Source organism: Theropithecus gelada, chromosome 2 (assembly GCF_003255815.1).
Source record: "Theropithecus gelada isolate Dixy chromosome 2, Tgel_1.0, whole genome shotgun sequence".
Classification (NCBI taxonomy): Eukaryota; Metazoa; Chordata; class Mammalia; order Primates; family Cercopithecidae; genus Theropithecus; species Theropithecus gelada.
In genome coordinates this window covers 56161839-56184340 of record NC_037669.1, presented here as the reverse complement: position 1 = coordinate 56184340, position 22502 = coordinate 56161839, and the positions used below count along the sequence as shown (strand labels likewise).

The 22502-nt window shown below is 46.8% G+C and overlaps 1 protein-coding gene across 2 annotated transcripts in view; it reads right to left on the bottom strand.

Annotated features, from left to right (window-relative positions):
* The window catches only part of SSUH2 (ssu-2 homolog (C. elegans)), a 32138-nt gene extending 10921 nt beyond the window's left edge, over nt 1–21217 (bottom strand). Inside the window, exons 1-6 of one of the 2 annotated variants that reach the window (XM_025376808.1) lie at nt 21136–21217; nt 4310–4408; nt 3843–3924; nt 3424–3553; nt 1792–1852; nt 543–667 (exon numbers count right to left, since the gene is read on the bottom strand). In XM_025376808.1, the coding sequence (XP_025232593.1) occupies nt 543–667; nt 1792–1852; nt 3424–3543 (306 nt within the window). In that variant the 5' untranslated portion in view covers nt 3544–3553; nt 3843–3924; nt 4310–4408; nt 21136–21217. Of the gene's footprint in view, nt 1–542; nt 668–1791; nt 1853–3423; nt 3554–3842; nt 3925–4309; nt 4409–13896; nt 13959–21135 lie in introns of those variants that run through there. The other variant, XM_025376807.1, reaches the window with a different exon arrangement.
* Nucleotides 21218–22502: the final 1285 nt, after the last annotated feature.

The following is a 22502-nucleotide window of genomic DNA, read 5'->3' as shown; positions in this document are numbered from 1 at the left end:
TCCAGTCCGAAAGTGTAAAACAGGCAGCAATCGGAAGAGAACACAATATGAGCTATCTCATTCATGTTTTCGTAATCCACTAGGCTTCTCTCCCTTCACGCCATGATTATAGGTCCATAAAGCAGGATGGAAGTCAGATTCTTCTGTTTCCTAACTGACTCTCATGGAAAATCCCAGCAGAGTTTTAAGTTTTTATTTTATATAAATTTCATTCAGCACTCCAGCTGTTTAAGCTAAAATAAATTTTTAAAAAAATGAAAACCACACTCAACCAATCCAGGAATATCACTGCTCACTAAAGCTGGTGACAATTTGTAAATCGGATGATCTGTTTGCTGCCTGAACACTCCCAGATTTGCTTAGAATTTTATTTGGGACTACATTCTATACACCAGGTTTTATTAAATTATGTTTATTTATAACCAAGAAATGAAGCACCGGCCTGAATTTTGGGTTTCCCTTTAAAGGATGAGTTTGAGGAAATATGCAGTGCCTGAAAAGCCTCTCAGGGAGAAGGGCAAGTACTCCACTAATCGTGTTACCTTGACCAGTGATGAGTGAGGGACCTGGAACTTCCTGATGTCTTCCTGAAACATCGGGGGAACCTGAACCTTGATGTCCCAGAGCCTGGGGGAGGCGCCTCTTTGCGGCCCATCCACAGAGTGGTCTGATGCAGAAAGGGGTCATTGTAAGAATGACAAAGGGCGGCAGGGATAAACTTTCATTTATCCAGCAAACAGCGGGGAGCTTTCACTTGGTACCAGACATGAGTCTAGATCCTGGGGCTACAGGGATGGGTAGTCAAAGTCCCCCTTGGAGGCAGTGATTAAGCAACCAAAATTTAGAGAGAGACAGATCTGGGTTTGACTCCTGGCTCTTTTATGTCCTAGCTGCTTGACTTTAGAGAAGTTTCTTACCCTCTCTGAGCTTCCATTCTCTCATCTCTAAAATGGGGATTGTCATGGCACCTACCATACAAGATGGTAGTGAAAATTAAATGGAAGAATGTATATAAAATTCTTAGCACCAGGGCTGGCACATCCTGAGGGGCTGACAAACAAGAACTGTCATCATTATCATCACAATCCCCTTCACCATCCCATCCTCTTCCTCTTGCCCTGTTCATGGAGACAGACAGCACCATCACAATAAGATGTGATAGGATATGATGCATGCTTTGGACAAGAGTTTCACAAAGGGCTCTGAATACTCAGAAGACTGGCCCATTCTGCTGGGAGGGGAGCAGCAGGAGGAGAAATCCTGAAAAGCTTCTTAAAAGAAGTGACACATGAGCTGAGTCTTGAAGAATGGACCTGAGTCGTGAAGAATGGACTGGTAGAGAAAACAGGTAGGACATAGGTCTTCCCAAATAGAGAAACTTAGGCTTCCAGTGGGGGCTCAGCAGAAGGTGGATGGCAAGGGGAATGGGGAGCACAGGGGCTTAGGGGCTTAGGAGGAATTAGGGGTGGCATGAGGGGGTAGGCGAATGTTTAAACACACATGATGCTTTACAACCTGGCCCCATGTGGCAGCACCAGACTGCAGCAAAAGCAAACATTTGGCTTTTTCAGGACCTCCTGCCTCCTGGGCAGGAAGCGTTTACTAAGATCAGCACTGGAAAGTCTCTGAGATGAAAGTCCACCCTCTCATTTTGCAGAGAATAAGGAAGCCAAGGCTCCAAGCAGAAGACCATCTTATTTAAGATGAGTGCCTGAGCCAAGTCCTGATATTTTCCACCAGCACCCTGACTTATTTGCCCCCAGTTAAACTAATTTCAGACAATTCACTTACTAGTAAAGGGTTGAAATGTCCACTCGCTTATCCTGGATTCACTAAAGGTCTCTAGTCGATACTAAAAGGAAAAAAAAAGCATGTTCACATTCGTGCCCCTTATGAAGGCAGAGCATTATGCAAAAAGAGGAAGCTCTTCCCCTGCCAGGGCCCAGTGGGGAAACTGAGAGATCCACACACAACACCCTCGGCTGCTGGAACTGGCTGACAACAGCGATTTCTGTTCCACGTGCCCCCAGATGTCTGCCGGGAAGTCAGCCAACCCCAGGAAATCTCCCCTGACAGGCTCAAACTGGAGCTAATTCAGTTCCCCATGAATTTATACAAAGATTCTATGAGACAAGCTTCAAAGTAGTAGCTGTCTTTGGTAGACGGAGGCCCCTGGAATCTACGGCTTTGAGATTTCCCTTGTGGAGGAATTTATCTGCCTGATATCAAAATCTTCCTTCTTGATCTTCATCCACAGAGTGACAGAATGGAAAGAGGTCTTGGACATCCTTTGCCCTCTCCTTTTACATGTGAGTAAATGAGGGCTCAGAGAGATTAGCTGATTTCCTCAAGGTCACACAGCCACACAATGGCCACTTCTTCCAGATTCCTGCTCTAACCACTGCCTGCAAGGCTCATCTGATTTCTGCGCAATTATGTGCTCCTCAGAGGACGGCTGGATCAGCAACACTGGAAAATGTGAACGTAAAAGCTGCCCCTCTGCTCTGTCAATAGAGGAGACAAAAGTGCCTGCCAGAGGTAGGACTTCCCTGCAGCAATGAATAAATAATTTATTGGCACAGTCATGATTTGGGGGAGGCAGAGGGAGCTGAAGTCTAGTGGCGGGTAGATGAACCTTTCTCAGCCCATCCCTTGTAGAAGTAAGGAGCGAGGACATAGGCTTTGAGGCTACCAAATCTGAGTTTGAATCTCACCTCTGTCACTTCTAGCTGCATCTTCTTGGGAAAATCACTTAGGCTCTTTAAATTTCCAATTTCTCATCTGTAAACCAGTGACAGTGATGCTACTGTATAGGGCAGCCATGAGGATTTGACAAGGCGTGTGTGTAGCATGCGCTCTATGATGCCTGGCATGTTCAAGCTTGTCTGGTGTGTGCTGACACCTGTCCTTTTTTCTTTTTTTTTTTTTTTTGAGTTGGAATTTCATTCTTGTTGCCCAGTCTGGAGTGCAATGGCACCATCTCAGCTCACTGCAACCTCCGCCTTCCTGTTTCAAGCAATTCTCCTACCTCAGCCTCCTGAGTACCTGGAACTACAGGCATGCACCATCACGCCCAGCTAATTTTTGTATTTTTAGTAGAGATGAGTTTTCACCATGTTAGTCAGGCTGTTCTCAAACTCCTGACCTCAGGTGACCCACCTACCTCAGCCTCCCAAAGTGCTGGGATTACAGGTGTGAGCCACCGCACCCGGCCTGACCCTTGTTCTTTTCATTATTACTCACAGCCACAGACAAGTCAAGTTGCAGATGGGATTCAACATCACCACCATTCACACTCACACACACTGCCCCCAGGACTCCTTTCCCCTGGCTGCTACATCACACAAATAGCCCACCACTGTCCCAAAGCCCCCAGCCCACCAGCCCCTTGGCCAAGGCCCCCTACCAGCTCTGGCCTCTTACCCTGCAGAGGGTCTGCTGATTCAGCTCCCGGATGACGAGGTCTCCAGCCACTGTGCTGCTGTAGCAGCATTTAGAGTTCACGAAGCTGAGGAGGGCTTCCCGGGCCACCTCCTCCGTCATCACAGGGACTCTGCAAGGGACCAAACAGAGAGGCAGGGACTTCTGGGAAGGGCCTGTGGGCTCATGCAGGCCAGCCAGACTCCTCAATGTGCAGGTGAGAAACTGAGGCCACAGTAGTGGTAAAATGTAAATCCCCAAACCCCATCCCTGGAGGATCTAGTGCAGTAGGTCTGGGGTGCAGAGGGTCCCCTCCAGGGATCCTGATGCACTGCCAAGGCTGAGATCCTCAAGGAAGGCTCCTGTGTGGCAAGAGTGACATAGGAAATGCACGCAGTCACACAGCACAATCTGAAACTCACCTGTGTTCCAGGAATGAGGACCAGGACCTTTGCTCCTGGGGCCTCCCCAAAGCCTCCCAAGGCGGGAAAAATGTCTGTCCTCCTGGAGAAGGGAAGAGTCAGGGGCTGGACAGCCCAGGCCAAAGGAACAAACACTTATGTGATGGAAGAAGGAAAGACTGATTGAATGTGAGAAAGAACAGATAAAGAAAAAGTGATGCATTTAATACATCTAATGCAAAAAGAATGGGGACTCCAAGACCAGCACCATCTAGGTCTTAGAGAGACCTGTCATGGCCATGGACTGTTCATAGACAGAAAGCCTATGCCCCATTGCTTCCTATTTCCACTTACCCATGATGAGGGGCTTCCCAGGGTCCCCGAAGGGAAAGGGGAGCTATCTCAGCACCACCTTTTTCCAAAGACATCCCCCCAACCAGCATGAGCCCTAGGAAGAAACCCAAAGAACCAAGCCCCCTTGGACTTACTGCCTGCTTGAAGAAGCCAGTCATAGCTGGGCAGTCTCTCCAGGAGCTCTGTGGGGGGTGCCAGAGGACTCTCAGCCTCAAAACTGAGGTCTACCACACCTGCAGAAAGACAAGCATGCCTGAGCCTTGGGCAGGGAGGGGAAGGCTGATCAGGGTTTCACAGGAAGCTGAAAAATGAGGGTGGGTGCATTATCAAAAGCCTCACAGTTTAAGCCAGACTCACTCTGGCATCCTTGGGACACAGAATACATCTGCAGGGCAGGTGGTGGTAGCAGCAGTAATAATACTGATAAGAAACATCAAGAATGCCAGCTCCTATTTGCTGGGTACCTACTCTGTGAATATGCATTATTGCATTCATGAGTCTGTAATTCATCGTGATGAATTACAGATGGCTATGTATTCTTTGATGCTTCCCTTCCATTGAACCTAGGAAGATATGTGACTGCCTCAACTAAGAGAATACAGTGGAAGCATTAAAAGACTGCAGCTTCTTCTGCCTCATGGAACATTTGTCTTGGAACCCTGAGCTTTAAGTCAGGCTATTATGCTGGAGGGACCATGAGGAGACCCTAAGACTACATGGAAGGAGATCCAGTTGAGTTCAGCCTTCCAGTCATCCCCGCCAAACCAGCAAAGCCATCCTGGACCCCCCAAGCCATATCAGCCACCTGCTGAATGCCACTGGATGACCCTACTCAACACCATGTGGAGCAAAAGAATCTCCTGGCTGAGCCCTACCCCAATTCCTGACCCACAAAATCATGAGATATAATAATATTGTTGTTGTTTTAAGGCACTGAGATGTGGGGTTATTTGTTATGCAGCTTCCTCCAGTGGACAATCTTTGCTCTGAGATTCCAGGCAGACCTGACCAAGACTTTCTTGGAGCCACATGGAGTCTGAGACTCCTTATGCTTAGTCTCCTTCCTTCCCTCTCTCCCTTCATAGATGTCAGACTTGCATTGCAGTCTGAAGATATTCCCTCCTCTTTTCTCTTCACAGGTATCTTCAAGAAACACCTTGCACATCTAATGCCATCTTGGTGTCTGTTTCATGGGTGACCCAAACTGATACACTAATGCCTTCCCCCATTCTACCAATGAGGAAACTGAGGCTCAGAAAGGTTGTGACTTGCCCAAGATCATACAACCAGCAAGTGGTGGGTGGAGCTGGATTCAAACCTAGACTCGTCTGACTCCAAAGTTCATGTTCTTTCCAAGTACAGACAGTCCCCAACTTAGGATGTTTGGACTTAATTGATTTTTCTTCTTTATGATGGTGCAAAAGCCATACGCATTCATTATAAACCAAACATGAAATTTTGAATTTGGGTCTTTTCCTAGGCTATCAATAGACAATATGATACACTCTTGTGATGCCAGGCAGTGGCAGTGAACCACAGCTCCCACTTCACCACTGCCTTGTATATTAAATGCCTTCTTGACTCTTCTGATATTTTCAATTTATGATGGGTTTATTGGGACATAACCTCACTGTAGGTTGAGTAGTATCCGTACTTTTCATGAGGCAAAACTACGAAAAAATCATTCACTATATATCTGTTTTCAAAACCTCATCCTAGCCTGTCAGGTGTGACATAGATACATAGATAGGTGTGGCCCTGAGATACCAAAGAGGAAAGCGTAATATAGAAACTGGCCCCTGAAGCACTGGATGCTTCATGAAACACCTTCCCACACCTGTTGCCTCATCCCACACTCCCACCTGGGGGTGTGGAAGGCAGCACTTCTGACCCCACTTGACATGAGGCACATGAGGCTCAGAGAGATTACTCCAGTAATCCTAGGTCACACAGCTGTGGAGTTAGAGCAGGACAGAGGTCCCGGAGGCCTCTGGACCAAGAGGTCTAGTTCCAGCCCACTGGGCCACCCCTTAAAACTGTTCCTATAACCCCTCACACTGGGGGACAAGAATCCCCTGGCTCTGTCTAGCAGCCAAGTCAGTCACAGGAGTTGACTTCAAACGGTGCCTGTGAAATGGTCATAGAAGGGGACACTGTCTGTCACTGAAGCAAACCCAGGTCAGACTTCCAGCTGAACTGCCCCATCTCCTAGAGCCTTTTTTTTTTTTTTTTTTTTTTGGTGGGAGGAACCTATTTAAAGCCTGTAGCTCTCTCCCTTCACAAAAGTAAAAATAATATGCCCTGTCCTTTCAAGTTGAATAAAAACAAAGACCAGACAATAGCAAGTTTTATTTTAAATGAGACCAACCTAGGCTGATCTGGAAGTGTAGCTGTCAGCAATTGAGGAAGGAGGAAATCTTGAAACACATGGCTGAGAATGACATAGGGAGTGAAGTGTCATTAAGACAAACAAACACTCCCTTTTGCCACCTTCCAAATTAGGAATGCCCCTGTCCTCTGAGAATAAGAACTATTATCTTCATCTCTAAGGTTTTTTCTCCTTGCAGAAAACCCACAAAGGAAAGTGGATAGAAGAAGGTTCGTGATGTAAAGAGTACCTTTCTAAGCAGGAAAACCCACCTTTGTAAGCAAATGGTTCTGCCAGGAAACAGGGGAGAGATCTGAGATAGATGTGGCTGGGATGCAAAGTGACATCATCCCAAAGCTTCAAACTGATGCCTGCCAATGTGCATTGAAATCTCCAGTGTGACAGTTCATCTGGAATTAATATTAATATCTTGATTCTCAATATTGCTTTGCTTCTAATTAGTTTAGTAGCATTTGAAGCTATGTTAGCCACCAGGGACCCAAGGGTTAGCAACAGTTATCTATAAAGAGCCATGTGGTAAATATTTTAGACTTTGCAGGCTGTACAATCTCTGTCTCAGTTACTCAAGTTGGCTGTTGTAGTGTGAAGCAGCCATAGTCAATACACAATTGAATAAGTGAGTGTGGCTTCGTTCCAAGAAAACTTTGTAAAAATAGGTGGTGGGTCCGATTCGGCCCTCTGAGTCATGTTTAGCCCATCCCTGACTTAGACACTCACCTGTGTGTCTGCTTAGACATTCTCCTGGGAATGGGCTTGAGGGGATCAGAAAGGTAGAGGCTGAAACCTGAGCCTTTCTGGGGCAAAGGCCCATGCATGTTCACTGTAGTTTCTGTCAACTCCATTATCAGAATTAAAGATCAAGTTCAGGGCTGGACTGTAGCCCTGAAATATATGGCCCAAGCAGTGGAGGAAGGAGGGGATGCCCTTAGGACGAATGAACACCCCGTCTCTACCACCTCCCAAATTGAGGATATCCTTGTCCTCTGACAATGAGAAATACTATCTGCATCTCTAAGGTTTTTTCCTGCTGGCAGAAAATCTACAAGGAAGGTAAATAGAAAAAAGTTTCATAGATGTAGAGTGCCTTTGCAATTAGGAAAACACATCTTTTTGAGCCAATGGTCCTGCCACATTTTGACCGGAGTCAGAAACCCAGAGGCAGCATGGTTAGAAACATGGGTTCTGACATGTCACCTTGGGCCCAGGCTCTCCACATGATGTGACACCATGTAAGCCACACATCCCTGTAGAATTCAACTCCCTCCTTGCAAAACAGAGCAGATGATATTAATACCCAAGCAATGAGACAATGTGTGCATAGTCCTTCGTCCTGTGCCTGGCCTATAACAAAACCCAGTCACTGCCTTGAACCAGAGGAGGGTGGGTCTTCCTCTTTCTTTGTGCTCATTTAAACCAGGAGACAACGGTGAAAATATCAAGCATAGAAAGACTGTCACAGCCCTGTCCCCTGGGGATGGCCCCCCACCCACCCAGAAGTCTTGGGTCTGCTGGGGCATCAATATTCCTCTTGACAAGAAGACAGGGAAATACCATGCAGCTGCAACGTCCTGCTGGAAACCAAACAAAAGGAGCAGGAAGAGGGGAAGAATGAGAGGTGGGAAACTCAGACTCCATTCCTCAACCAGGAGCCACCCTGACCTCTCAGGGCAGCTACAGTTCGTCAGAGCTAAATTAATCTCGCCATTCTGTTATGTACAAAAATAAAGGACTCCAGACTGAACTAAGGAGGATGTGTCATTTCCTGTACAGATCTTGACGGGCTTAGCAGGGAATGTGGACGTCACGGGGCATTGTGTGACACCCAGCATGGGACACTCAGAAGGGGCTACCAGCCACATTGCTGTTCCCATGGTGTTGCAGCTGAGTTTCAGGCAGTTGTCCAGCGGGGCCACCCCGCCCTAACACACACATTGTGTCCCGTGGCTTCCAAAGGGACAATGTAGGCATGATCTCCTTTGTGTTTCATGATAACCAGTTTTCCCTATTTCAGAGAATGAAATGAGGCTCAAAGATGTGGTTTGGGACAACTTGCTCACACACGCATGGCAGAGATAGAAATTGCACTTAGAGCTCTGATCCTGTCTCCAAGCCCAGTGACCCCTTTACTTAGCTGAACCCCCTTTGGCTCCATGCAAACAGCATCAACTGAATGCTGAGAAGACTTTGAAAAGAGGTTCGCCAAGGTAGTGTTTCAGCTTACCAGTCACAAGATATTTTTCTTTTGTATAGAAAGGAATTTTCCTTGTGGAGAAAGGCATTATTAATGGGTAACCCCTTTAACTTTCTCTTTTTAAAAATGTCATTCCTTTGACTTCAGATGAGAAAGGAAATCAATGTCCTTTGCCCCTAATTCCACATTAATCACCTTAAAAGCACTGAAGTGTGCCCAAAGGGCTTCCCATCACCATCTTACTTGAGTTTGCTTCATACATTGTCTCCTTTGACAGGTGCGAGGGCCCCTTTTGGACAGGGGTCCCTCTCTCGTATAAGAAAAGAATGGCATTCAACACTCAAACAAAGAGTGGGAATACAACAGGCACACGTAAGTGTTAGGGGAACAACAAACCTACCACAGTGGGCATATTGTCGATATACACAAATGCCTCATTATTTGAATTATACTTGAGATGATGCCAAAAAGATTCAGGTGGTCAAATTCAGACACACAAAGTAGAGTGATGGTTGACAGGGGAGAAGGGAAGAAGGAATTATTTAATAGAGACAGAATTTCAGATTTACAAAGTGAAAGGAGTTCCAGAGAAGGATGCTGGTCATGGTTGCACAACAATGTGAATGAACAGTACTACTGAAATGTGCACTTAAAAATGGCTAAGATGGTAAATTTTATGTCATGTATATTTTATCACAAATAAAAACAACTTGAGAAAGAGAGAGGTGATCATAAGAGAAAGAAAATGAAGAAGTTCTGTTTTGCCATAAAGAACAAATAATTGGCCACACTAGTTAAAGGACTTTCTAGCAAGACCAGAAAACCTGATCACATCGTTCCCTCACCTAATCCCTGCAGTGACTCACTATTACCCACAGCTAAATCCAAGCTCCTGAATTTGGCAGGTAATATCCCTACCTTAGATGGCCTTTACCCCCAAGAGAGGAAGAAAGGATTCTCATCTGCCCTCATGCCAGGGAAAAGCCTCCTACGGGTGCAGACCAGGGTGAGAGAAGGTAAGGCAGCTAACTGTGGAAGGAGGCAACAGTAGGGAAGAAGAACAGAGAGAAAATAGGAAGGAGAGAGACAAGGAGGGCAGAAAGAAAGAAAGAAGGAGAAAGGCAAGCCTGCTGGAGAGAGAAGCATGAGTACTTGGTTTGAGAGCCATTGAAAAAATATTTGGAGGAACAAATGTTCACCATGTGGTGAGACCAACATCAAGAGAAATGGGTGACGAGTTGGGAGAAGTTTTGCTTTAAGTTGTGAAGGCTGCCTGGGTTGCCAAGCAAGAATGCAGCAAATATTGCAATTTTTGTTTTCAATTATTTAAGATTGTTATTTGTCAATATTTGTCAATATTTTTCAATTATTTGGAATATGAAATTAATGCTTCTTAGAAAGTGTTGTGATGCCAAGACAGGGCCACACAGGGGCTGGGCTTTCCAGAGGTGCCCTGTGGCTTCATGATACAGACATTTGTACTCACCCTCACACACCCTGTGCCATTTCCCCAACCCTGGCTGAGGCTGGTCCTGCCCATGGCATCCCTGGGCACCCCCTCCAGCCTGACTTAGCTTAGACCTCACCGTCTCCAAAGGTGTTTGAGTGCGGCTCCCTGTCCTGTGTCCCTTAGCACTCCATTTCACTTCTCCACTGTTGTTTTGCCAAATGACTTTTTAAGAATCCTTTGTAAAACGTCCATCTGGGGTCTGTGTCCCCCACCAGACATGGAGTACCCCAAAGGTAGATCAATGTTTTATTCATCCTCATTTTCCCAGCAATGAGCATGGCACAAAATACCTAACCCACTATGCAGTCTCTGGGGAGGAAAAATCACTCAATTTTTTAGGGCCTTGATTTCCTTTCCCTAAAAGTAGGGCTGAAGGGAGTAGGGTCACTGAGAGGAGCAAATGAGACAATGCATGAGAGGGGACTCTGGAAACTGATTCAAGAGAGCCCTGGGGATCCTGCCTAAGCTGTAACAATTCCATTAAAGCATTTTATTTCTTACTCCTCCCCAAAGTAGATTCTGTATCTTCCCATTAGGGGCTACCAGAACCACTATCCCCCTCCAGAAGTGTGCAGCCTGTGGGAAAGACCAGATGGGCCCCTAGAGGCCAGGGCTGACCTAACCAGGAAGGCGGCATTCTGGTGGCTGTGCCTCCATCCAGGGCACGTGTGAAAAACACTGAGATCTCGCGTCAGTCGCCACTGCTAATGGCAGGTTGGTCCTTGCCAAGAAGTCCAGCACCCTTTCTGACCGAGATACATGGAGAGACTGAAAGTTAGTCTTGGTACTGAAAGCTTGCCATCCCTAGTCGTGGAGGGCAGCGGCATTCTAATGAGCAAGCTTTCTGGGAGCAGAGTTGGCCAGGGTACCAGGGGGGAGTCCCAGCTCCTCAGCACTGGGTCAGGGGTGGTGATGGCAATGTGACCTCAGACCAGGGCTCTCACTCATGAACTCAACCCTGCCCCCGTCCACAGGGACTCATGCCCAGGAGTAAAAAGGTACAACCCATGTCTTATAGTCCTAGACCAGAAAAGCTGCCTCCTAGAATTACCAGGGGCTGCATTTATAGACCATCTTACTTGAAGAGGCTCTTGCTCACCATTTCTGGAAGAGGTTTCAGTCTGCAATCAAAGAAATAAGTTCCATCACAAGAGATATGGTATATAGAATAAAGGAGGGGTTCTTTTCTCTTCTGCTCTGTACTAAGATGCTACACTTAAAGAAAAGAGTGATTACATCTGGGACTGTTGAAGAAACAGGATCTGGTTAGGCTAGAAAAGAAAAGACTTACAGGGCTCTTATTTTAAACAGGGAGCAGACATTCTGAGTAGACTTGGGGCCTGGAATCAAGACCAAAAAGTAGAAGCTCCAGGTAGAGAGATAGCAAATCACTGTAAGAAAGAACTTTGGACAGTCTTGGCTATAAAAATTGGACCAGCCCATCACTGGAAGTGTGCCAGCCAAAGTGGGAGATGCTGCCCTAGTCAGGGATGCTGTCACAGGCAGTCAGCACCTGAGGGTGATGATCAAAGGCCTCTTTGAGGAGACCTGCATGTGGGTGCCACATCCCAGAATGTTTCTATCCATGCACTTTGGTCCCCAAACATATCACTGGAGGAAGGTTTCCTCCCTCTGAAGTCGCTCACATTATAGACCTGAACAGTGAGGGGACAACACTTTGGTGCCTGCAAAGTTAACTCGATTGGATAAAATCACCTCTCCTCTAAACAGGCACATTTGAATTATGTAAGGCCTGTAGCGGGCTCCCTTTCTGACACTTGGGGGGTAAAAAAAAATCTACCTAGTTTCTGATTTCATTAACTTAACTTTTTCTAAAAGCTTCCCTGGGTGCCCCCATACCTTGCAGTGTACCCCAAGTGCTCACCTGAGTTCCATCACATCTGAGACCAGCACTCAGCATGACCCTATGAAAGACTCAGGGTTCCTAGACTTGTAATGGGGCCAAAGACTTCACCTTTCTCTCACCTTGCTCACCAAAAGGCATGAGGTCAAAACAGGAACTTCACAGGAGATAATATTTCCCATTAATAGCAGTTTACTTTTAAAGTTCTGGGGACCTGATCGTTTCCTAGAGTCAATATTGACTCCATGTCTACTCTGGGCACTCACTTTGTAGCCAATGAATATTTGATCAATCCTGCAAGATGACACCTTCCCTTTAAAAAAATTATGGGAAATGAAGTTCAGAGAGGTTAAGTGACTTGAGCAAAGTCACCCAGAACTAGGAGGCAGAGCATAGGTTTGAGTCCATATCTGACCTAGTCCATTGCTACTATGAGAAACTCTAATCATAAATGGAAAGACTGCTAATAAACAGTGTTTCGAAGAAAAAAGATTGCATTAGAATGTTATTTGAAGCTTATTAGAATAAGAGTATGGATATACAATTTCCAATATATTAGAGGTCAGATTAAGTCCTCCTCCAGTATATGCTAAAATATCTCCAGGCAGTCTTCAACTTCAATATGAAAAAAGATTCCAACAAAACTTAAATTGAGCTCTCTAAGTTTAGTATAGGTTAATTTCATATTCTACTTCAGGTCTAAAACTTCAAGCTTTAAGATACCAACATTAAAGACAAGAAAGAGTGTTATGCCTGCAAAGAAGCTCTGATGTCATCAAGTCTGGTGACTATGAAAGTATGTTAGTGTCATGGGTCTCTCTGGATTCAAACAAAAGCTATAGACCTCTCTCTACATTCCCCACAAAGCATGTTCAGAAAACACTTTGCCCACACCCTCGTGGGCAAAGATGAGATTAGATTGAGACCTCCTAAACCAATCTCGTTTTATAGATGAGAAAATTGCAGCTCAGAGAGATTAAGTGATTTGCCCAAGATCACACAGCCAATTCAGAGCAGAGTCAGGACTTGAACCCCCACCCCCCCCCAACACCACCCCTACTGCACTGTCTGTTTCAAATTCGGAATCAAAAAATTCCTTTTTTAAAACATAGCATGTTTCTTCCTGAAATATCACTTCCTTCTTCATGTTTTAAATAGCCCTGAGAATCCATTGTATTTCTGTCCTGGTAGTGACAGGATGGGGTCACCTGGGCTATGTTTCATAAGCGATAATGAACGAGCCAGCTGTTTGCCAGAGAAAGATCACGAGTGAAGACTTTTCCCAACCTTTCTGTAGAGTTAACCTCATCTAAGAACTGAATCCAATTGTGACTGAAATAAGAATCCTGAAAATCTCACTTACATTTGGCTGGGAGCAGGAGATACTGTCAACTAGAGAAAAAAAAAGGAAAAAGAATATAAGGTTTGCACAGTGTCACTGTGATAGAGAGAAAAGTTCTCAATTTCGTCTTTCACCTTCCTTCTCCATTGTCCAAAGGCACATAACGGAAGAAGAGATTGCAAGCTACAGGTAGGTTTTACATATGAGAAGAAGGAAGAAAGGGGTGCTCTCAGCAACCCAGATGCAGACCCAGGACTGCATTTAGGGCAGATGGAAGAGTTCACACAGTGCTAGCTACAGAGCTTATTAGAAAAAACTATAGATACACAACTTCCAACATATTAGAGGTCAGATTAGGTCCTCCTCAAATGCAGGCTAAAATATCTCCACACAGTCTTCCATGCCATCTTCGAGGCTCTACTTACTGTCATCTTCACTCAGATCCCTGTCCATGGTCCAGACGTCCTGCCAAAGAGATGTCTGCCCTTCTAGTGTGCTTGGACCGATGTGCTCTGATGGACCACCCTCAGGCCCCTCCCAGAACAGCAGGCCCATTGTTACCAGTTTGAATACAACAAAAGGAAACATCTATACCATTCATCATAGCAGCTTCTCGGCACCCAATCCACCGGGTTCTGGGAGCTCCTCTTCCACAAGAGCCTTCTACTAGCCAAGCTCTTGTGGATGCTACTAGTTACTCATGTCCTCACTGCATGCCTTTGAGAGGGGCACTGGTATCATGCCCATTTTTCTGAGCAGGATGATAGATTCACAACCTCATCAGTCTGACTCTCCAGTCAGAGTGCCTGACCACTGAGCTACATCGCTCAGCTGTAGGAGGCAGAGTCCTAAGTATTGTAGGGGGCATGCAGAAAAAAGGTCATAACCACAAGGAGAGTACCTCCCCAAGGGGGATATTATATACAGATACTCAGGCTGGGCAGGGCCTCTGAGGTCTTGAGCAGCACCAGCCTCATCTCCCGGGGGAAGAAACAAAGCTGGGATTGTGAGGCCACACTGCAAAGCCACACGGCACCTCATGGGCAGAGCTGGTTCCCAACCCGGCTACGTGGGCCACTACTGTTCGCCACACCAGCCTTGCCCACTGTGAAACATCTTTGGATTTGTAAAAGGTCTTTTCCTAAACCTTTTCCATTGGAGTTTGACACCCCTTCAACCTCAGCCCTTGGAAGATCATCCTCCTCTGCATGAGTCTAAACACAGAACTTGTGAGCTGGTCCCTGAGGCTCTACGGGTCCCACTCCTTCCACTGCATTCTTGGTAATCACTCCTCTGAAGCTGAACCTGGGGTTCTCTGGCCAGGGCGATGAAACTGCCCTAGGCCTTGACTTCCCCATCCCAGCAATGCACCTGGGATGTGCCATGCTATTCCTCAATGACAACCTGGGATTGCCTTCACCAGGGAAGCATCAGGACTATTTTGTCAGTGTCCTAAAGTTTGGCCTGTCTGGGATGGCCACACTGAACACAGAGATGGCTTCCAGCTGCTCCGTAAAGAGCGTGTCTTTGTTCTCTCTACTGTCTTCACCCTCGTCACTGAATGCCCATCGCCGATAGCATGCAAGTGTAATCTTCAGCATTATTCACAATTTCACAAACACTTTAGGTGACTCAGTCCTCACAATTAGGTTTTTATGGCTGGTAGGAGCACTGGATTTCTGATACTTGAGAGTCATATAAATTTCATTACTGTGTATACACAAGGATGACCATGATCCTGAGGAAGAAATGTGGTCTTTTGATACCTTTATACATGAAGCAAGGATTTTAAGCCCTTATAGAATTGTCCCCATGATAAATAGGATTATCATTTGTGTGCCTTTCTCTGTGTGTATATTTTACCCTAAACATGTGTGTGAGCATCCATTTCTGTGTCTATTTATGCGTGTGTTTGCATATGTGTATGTATTTGAGCCAAAACATGATAAATGATAGATAAATTAATGACAGAATACTTGCAATTTAACTAAAACAATATACCACCATTATATCTTGAGTACTTTCTAAGCAGCAATATATGCTTACCTAAAACCCTCCTCAGCATTTAAAAGGAACAACCACAGAAAATTCTTTAAATGTCAAATTGAACAAAATGTTAAAGAGAATTGAGCACTACAAGGACCCGAAATCTGAGGCTGTAAAAATGCAGACAACCCTGAGCTGTGTCTTCGTAACCAGGGAGTGGTGATCAGCAGGAATGACAGTCATTTTCTGAACATTACTTAGGTCACATAATAGTAAGTTAATAAAAAGCTCTTAAAACGCATGGAAGATGAACAAATCAACAGCTAGACCTTTCTAATCTTGCTTTGGCATCAGTACGGAAGTGCTGTCTGCAATAGTGTGCTTGAGTGACTCGGGGCAAATAATGTACCCATCAACACCTAACATCCGTGGTGTCAGCAGTAACAAGCAGCATTAGCTCTAGGACCCATGACGGTGTGAGGCTAGTACTGGTCCCTGCCTCTTACTATTATAGAATCAAAGGGGGTTGGGGTCAGGGAAGAGAGGCACCCACGCTGTGCCTGACATCTGACGGTCATTCTGCCTCCCTGCTGTTGACGGAAATGAGTGGGCTCTGAGAGCTCCTCCTGAACTGGCCCTCAGGGGTCCATGAATATGAATCATTGCACGCCTTGTGTACTGCATGTGCTAAGTGCTCATGAAACATTTGTGGAATTAGCACAGCTGTCCAGGAGCTGACTCTATCCATTGATTGCTGTCTGAGAACGTTGTTTGTTCTTGGAAATAAAATCTATGTAATCTCACAGGTGGGTGTCTGTCTTGGGATATGTCACTGTTGCAGGAAGGATTAGGGTACGGCAGAGCTTCAGAAGGGAATCAAGGAACCACGTGGTCGGACTGCAATTGAACATGATAGTGAGGGAAAAGCCTAGAAGCAAGGCTCAATAACTGTCTTCAAGTATTTAAAGGGGCATGTGGGAAGGCAACAGCAGAACAGAATCTCAGGACACCTGTCCTATCCATGAGCAGGCATGCGGAGAGCTGGTCTGGAATGGAGATCATTTTCAGCTGAACAAAGAAACTTTCTGTGAGAAGAGTTTCTTATCTTTGGACTGAGCCCTTCAGAAGAATATTAAAGCAAAAGCTTGGTGATTAAACGAAGTGGGGTGTGGGCAGTAGTAGAACATCCCAGTCTATGGCTTCAGAGTCAGGGTAGACTGAGTTTAAAGTCCTAAAGTGGACACGACAGTACTGCAGCCTCTTTCCAGATCACCCCTGAAGGACCGTGGTGAGGAAAGGTACTCCCAGGGGGCAGAACCTTGAACAGTGCCTGATCTGGTTATTTCTTTTTATCTCAGAGAAGCCGGCTACTGTTCAGCTCCTGCTGGATGAAGGTCTCACCCCACCATCTACAGAGCCCTCACTCTCATTCATCCAGTGAATGCTCCCTGCACATCCACCAGGAACCAGGCCCTGCCTCAGGCCCTCTCAACCCAACTGAACCTAGAGCCACCCAGAACCCCCACAGGAGCCAAAACTACCAACAAAGGAGCTCTGCCCCAAAGGGCCTGGCAGCCACGATAACATTGTTGTTGGCTTATCTGCAGCCTGGGTGGATGGAGACCAGCGGTGCCCATGGTGGGAATCGAATATGGAGTGGCGGAGAATGGGCTTGACACAAATAAGAAACTTGTCCAAGTAGGAGGTCTCAAAACACTGTGCCCAAGCACCCTCCTCTCTCTGGGAGCCAGGGAAACTGGCACATCCCTCCAGGCCCAAGTCGTGGACTTCTAACTACACACACAGAAAACAGGGACTGAGATATTTTTGATGCCCCCCAAATACCACAAAGGAAGAGAGATGCTTTCCCAGATGCTTTCTCATTTAAACCTTCACAACAGCTCCGTAAGATAGATATGGTTCTCCTTATAGACGAGAAAACAAGGGCTTAGAGAGGTTGAGTGACTTACCCAAGGTCACACAGCTCTGGTGTGGCAAAACTAGGATGAGAGTAAGTTGGCACCAAGGCCCTGATGTAGATGACAAACAATTCTGTGCATTGTTATGTGTCATTGTAAGAAGCTGGGGGAAGGAGCGTGGCATGGTTTTTACTGACCTGGCTACTTAGTGGCTTGGCCCGTGTATCAATCAGCTGAACGGAAAGCAATGGAGGAAAGCTGAGAAACTACGATGCCTGCAGGCCAGCGGCCTTCAGGAAGGTCACCCTCCACCTTTCCCTTTCCTAGCCAAGCCTGCACCTTTGTCTTCTCAACAACAGCAAAGCCACACTTTAGCCGGTGCCCCCGATCCCGAAGTCTTTCTGGAAGCTTCCAATGAGTGCTCACCAAAGCCATACTGTCTTCTGTGACTCTGGTCTGTTGCTGCCCTGGGCTTCCCTCTGTTACCTCCTCCAGGCCCCAGCACCTCTTCCCTCATCCCCTTGACATAGCTGAGGCCCCTCTTGGAAGCCTCCCAAAACGCAGCTGGGGAAATGATGAAACACAACACAAAAATTAACCTTGACCCTGGATACATCGCAGCTCCAGGATTCCACCAATCCTGATGCTCCAGGAACCCAACTCACCAACTTTCTTAAGAGACTCTGGCCGGCCCCCACTGTCTAATGATGGCCTGGTTGCCTTCCCCTGGGTGCTTTAGTGAGTGCTGGGCTGCCCTCCCAGGTCCCCTCAGGATGAGAACCTCATCTCCAGTGCCTGGCCAAGCCCGTCCCTGACTCACCCTGGGCCTGCTCCTGAGCCCCTACCCTCCAACAATGGGCGAGACCTTCATCCTGACTACAGGGCGACTCAACTCCTCCCTATGCAAAATCCTGCTGCCTTTGCTTCCTCACAGGACTTGATCCCAAAAGGATCCCCAGCTAACTTCCCACATACAAAGTTCCTCCTCCTCAAAGTCTTCTTCCCAAGAACGCTGCCTGCAACAGGAACTTTCACCACATCCAGGGCCCCAAGGCTCCTGCAGTTCATGAGAATGGCAGGAATTGCATTTCTCCTCATTCCCAGAGCAATTCCCAGGGGCGGGCAAGGTGGGATGGTGGCTCCTCTCCCGCAATCTCTAAATATCAGGGTGTGCCCGTCCATCCGTGCTCACTCCCTTGGTGACCTCCTTCGGTGTGATGGTTGTCCACACACTGACCATTCCCAATTTCTGCCTCTGCCTGGACCTCTCCTCTGAACTTCCGACTCCTGTATCTGGCCGGGACATCTTCCCTCAGTTGTCTAACAGACTCCTCAAGCTCTCTGTGTGTGTTCAACGCTGAACCCCTGGTCTCCACCCGCTTTCACTCCCCCTTTTCCTCATACCCCCATTCAATGTCAGCAAGTCATATCGGCCTGGGTCCCCTCCCAGTCTGCTTCCTTGCTCCCACTCGTGCCTGAGTCCCTAGCCCCCTTCACCTGGATTGCTGCAGTCACTTCCTCATGCGTCTGCTAGCTGTTGCCCTGGCCCTGACAAAGCCCATGCTCAACTCAGAACTCAGACTGATCCCTCTACACCTGTAAGTCAGCAGACAGCCCTCCTCTGCTCAACACCCTCCCTGGCTACAAAATCACTTGGACTGAAAGCCAAGTCCTTGCCATGCTCTGCTAGGGACACTCTGCACCCTTCCTGCCAATATGGCCTCTACCTGCTTCCCTTCAACCCTTTCCTCCAGCCCCACCAGCCTCCTCATCGTTCGCTGGTCACACCAAGCATATTCCCACCTCAGGACCTTTGCACTGGCTGTGCTGGTGACCTGGAATTCCCCTCCAGATCTCCACACAACCTGTTCCCTCACCACCTGCAGGCCTTTGCTTAAATGTCACTCTCCCAGGGAGGCTGTCCCTGGCCCCTATTTAAAATTGAATACCCTGCCGCCACCACCAAATCTCCAGTCTCAAATTTTCTTTCCTGCTTTTGTTTTTCTTCATGGCTCTTACTTCTATCCAACACATTAACTAACTTATTATGTGTTTTGTTCAACACCTGTCATAATCCGGATGTAGGCTACCAGATAAAAACCCAAAAAGCATATTTTTCTCTGTTTAGTTCCCTGCTGTATACTTAGCACTGTGAACAGGGCCTGGAAAATAATAGATGTTCTATAAATATGTGATGAATGAATAAATAAATAAATATACATTTTTTATTATTAGGCAGGGACTTTATCTTCCCATTGTCCTGGACTTCTAAACAGTTTTCTCCAAAGATATGCTTTGTTCCAACTGTGGGGAAACTGACAGAAAAAAAAAAGGCCACTAGTAATTTTTAAATACCAGTTTGTCCCTCTTTCTAGACACTCACTTCTTCAAAAACAGGAATCCAGTCTGAGTGCCGCATCACAAGAATAGCAGGAAGGAGTTCAGTTTGACCATGTAGCTCAAAGACTTAATGAAGGATGCCTCCCTGGAAGCTGGGACTACAGGAAGCTCCATCCCGTGGCTGAAAAACTGACCGGTGATCGCTCCTGCTCCATCCGTGGCCTGGACTCTGAAAGACATTTCCCATGGAGCTTTTCTGTGGGTCAATGCAGATGCACCTGGGGGCTTCAGATTAAACCAACTAAAACAAGCTTCTGTGGTTCTGGCTGCTGTCCTCACTAGGCTAGAAAATGGGAGAGGTTTTCAATCGTGGCTCCTGGCAGGCAGGGAGAACAGAGTGGCTTATTTCCAGCAAAAGGCAAAGATGCTAATCTCATAATGCAGAAGGCTGCCTGCCAGCAATTGCACGCACATTGCACAGTCCCTCCGTTTCTCCCTTCCTTCCTACTAATCTGATCCATTTATCTACAAAACCAATTTGGAATTTTAAAAGGCCAGTCTATTTGGTCAGTGAAATTTTCAAACACAAATTCAATTTGCTTTGCAAGGCACCACCAGCCTTCCCAGGCCACGGGACAACACTAACTTCCAGTCCTTGTGTTTGCAGAGGGTGTTTCTGTCATAAGTGCTTCAGGATCCAGCCCATTGCATCTCTCTGCTATCTCAGCAAGAGGGGAGGCAAGTGAGGGAAGCCATCATTGCTGATGGTGAGCACTTGTTGGCACCTCAGAATTTTTCTTGTTCTACTTCTTCACTGTGCACACGGGGAAACCAAGGTCAAGAGAAAGGAAGGGACTTGTCCAGGCTCCCATGGCAGTGAGTAGCAGACCATAGCCCAGGATTTCTTCCAGGACAAATATGCTTTGCATGTTGCCCTGAGGTCCCCAGAGGTGAAGTGACTCCTGAGGCCACACAGAAAATTGGGAGCAGAAGCAGAATGAGGCATCGTGTATTTTTTTCACACATTATTAAGAAGCTTTGGTTCCTTGCAGAGACCTTGATGGGTACCAGAGCGATAAGTAACATCAGACATAGCCCCATTACAGAGTCTCCCATGAAGCCAAAAGTGGCAGAAATGATTTTTTCCTCCATCCCCTGATGTTAGGCCTCCCATCTAATGTCAACTGGAAAGACAGCCCTCAGCAAGGATGGACGTGTTCCCACGGCTCCAGCCTAATTCTCTTTTTCCCCGTGCCAGCTCCTCCCCTCCTCTGCCTCTTCACCATGATGCCCAGCCACACATACAGGAAACCCCTAATTATCCGCAACTCTGGTCTCTTATCTTCCCACATACACGCACCTGCCAATCTCTCCTCCCTCCATCTCCATGGCGACTGCCTCAGGCAGGCTTCCACTCACCCCTCCATCCTGGGGTCTCTGCCCCCCTCCGCACCTGCTTAGCACTGCCAGCCAGTGGGAGCTGTTCTACAGTGTGTCCTGCATGCACAGTGATGACCAGGAAACGATGGAGGTCAACCATCCATCTCCAAAAGGAAAATCAAATGATCACATGATCAGGATGACACACAGTGTCCACGGTGTGACAGAACTCTCCCACCTTTCCTGTTGAGTCCTTGATCCAAGCACATAGAGACCTCCTTGGGATGTCTCTGATCTCCCTCCCTCTGCACCTGTACCACAATCTCCCCCAGTCCCAGGGTTTCAGGTGCTCTGTGATCAGGAGTAGCCTTGTGGACCATTTACAGAAATGGCTTTACCAGCTCTGGATTTTTCCCAATAAGCTATCTACAAGGCAAGCAAACCTTTGTGTCACTAATAGCAGCTGCCTTCCATGGCATAACCTCAATGCTTATCATGTCTACCCAGACTGTCTTCTATTCCTGCTGCTCAGAGTCTCCCTCCCAAGAAGGCAGGATAAGAGAGAGGAAAGAAAGGGGAAGGGTGGAAAGCTTTTCCTGCCTACTTAGATCTGATTAAGTCTCCTGCTTCAAATCTTCTATGGCTCCTTATTACCCTAGGATGAAGTCCAAATCTTCAATCTGCCTCCAAACAGCCTTTCCAGCCTTAGCTTTCACATGTTTTCCCCTGATATACCTATACCAAGTTTTGTGCATACAGTTTCCCCTATTTGAAACATTCTCCTACCATTTTCTGCCTGGCAAACTTCTACTCATGCTCCAAGGACCATCTCAGATGCCCTCTCCTCTAGGAAGCCTGGCCAGAAACAACTGTTCTCTCCTCTGTGTCTGCAGGCCACTCTCCACAGGGCTATTATTTATGAATATAAGCATGTGACTGACTCCCCCTTTCCCTCAGGCCATCTCCCTGGGAGTGGGGAGGAGACGGGGCTCCTCTTTGTCCTGGGGATCCCACCTAAATGGCCTGAGATTCCGCCATGGTGCCTGGCTTCCAGAGCCAGTTCCACATCCACTTGGAGAATGAGAATCCACAACCAAAAACTCAAATGACAGCCGCAAGAATGGACACCTTTTTGGATCTAAATTAAGAATCACATGGAGATTTGGTGTCATCCAACTCAAACCTGGTCATCTATCTGGCTGGACACGAAGCAGGTCAATGTTAATCACAGACCTCAGAGCAAGAGGCAGGGGCCGCAGACGTCATCTGCTTCAAACTCCCTTTCATTGTCCTCTTTTATTTACCTTCACCATTATTTTTTATATTTATAAAAGAAATATCCTAATCCTCAAAAAATCAAAGTTTTGAAAGATTAATAGCTAAAAACTAATGGTCACCCCACCTCC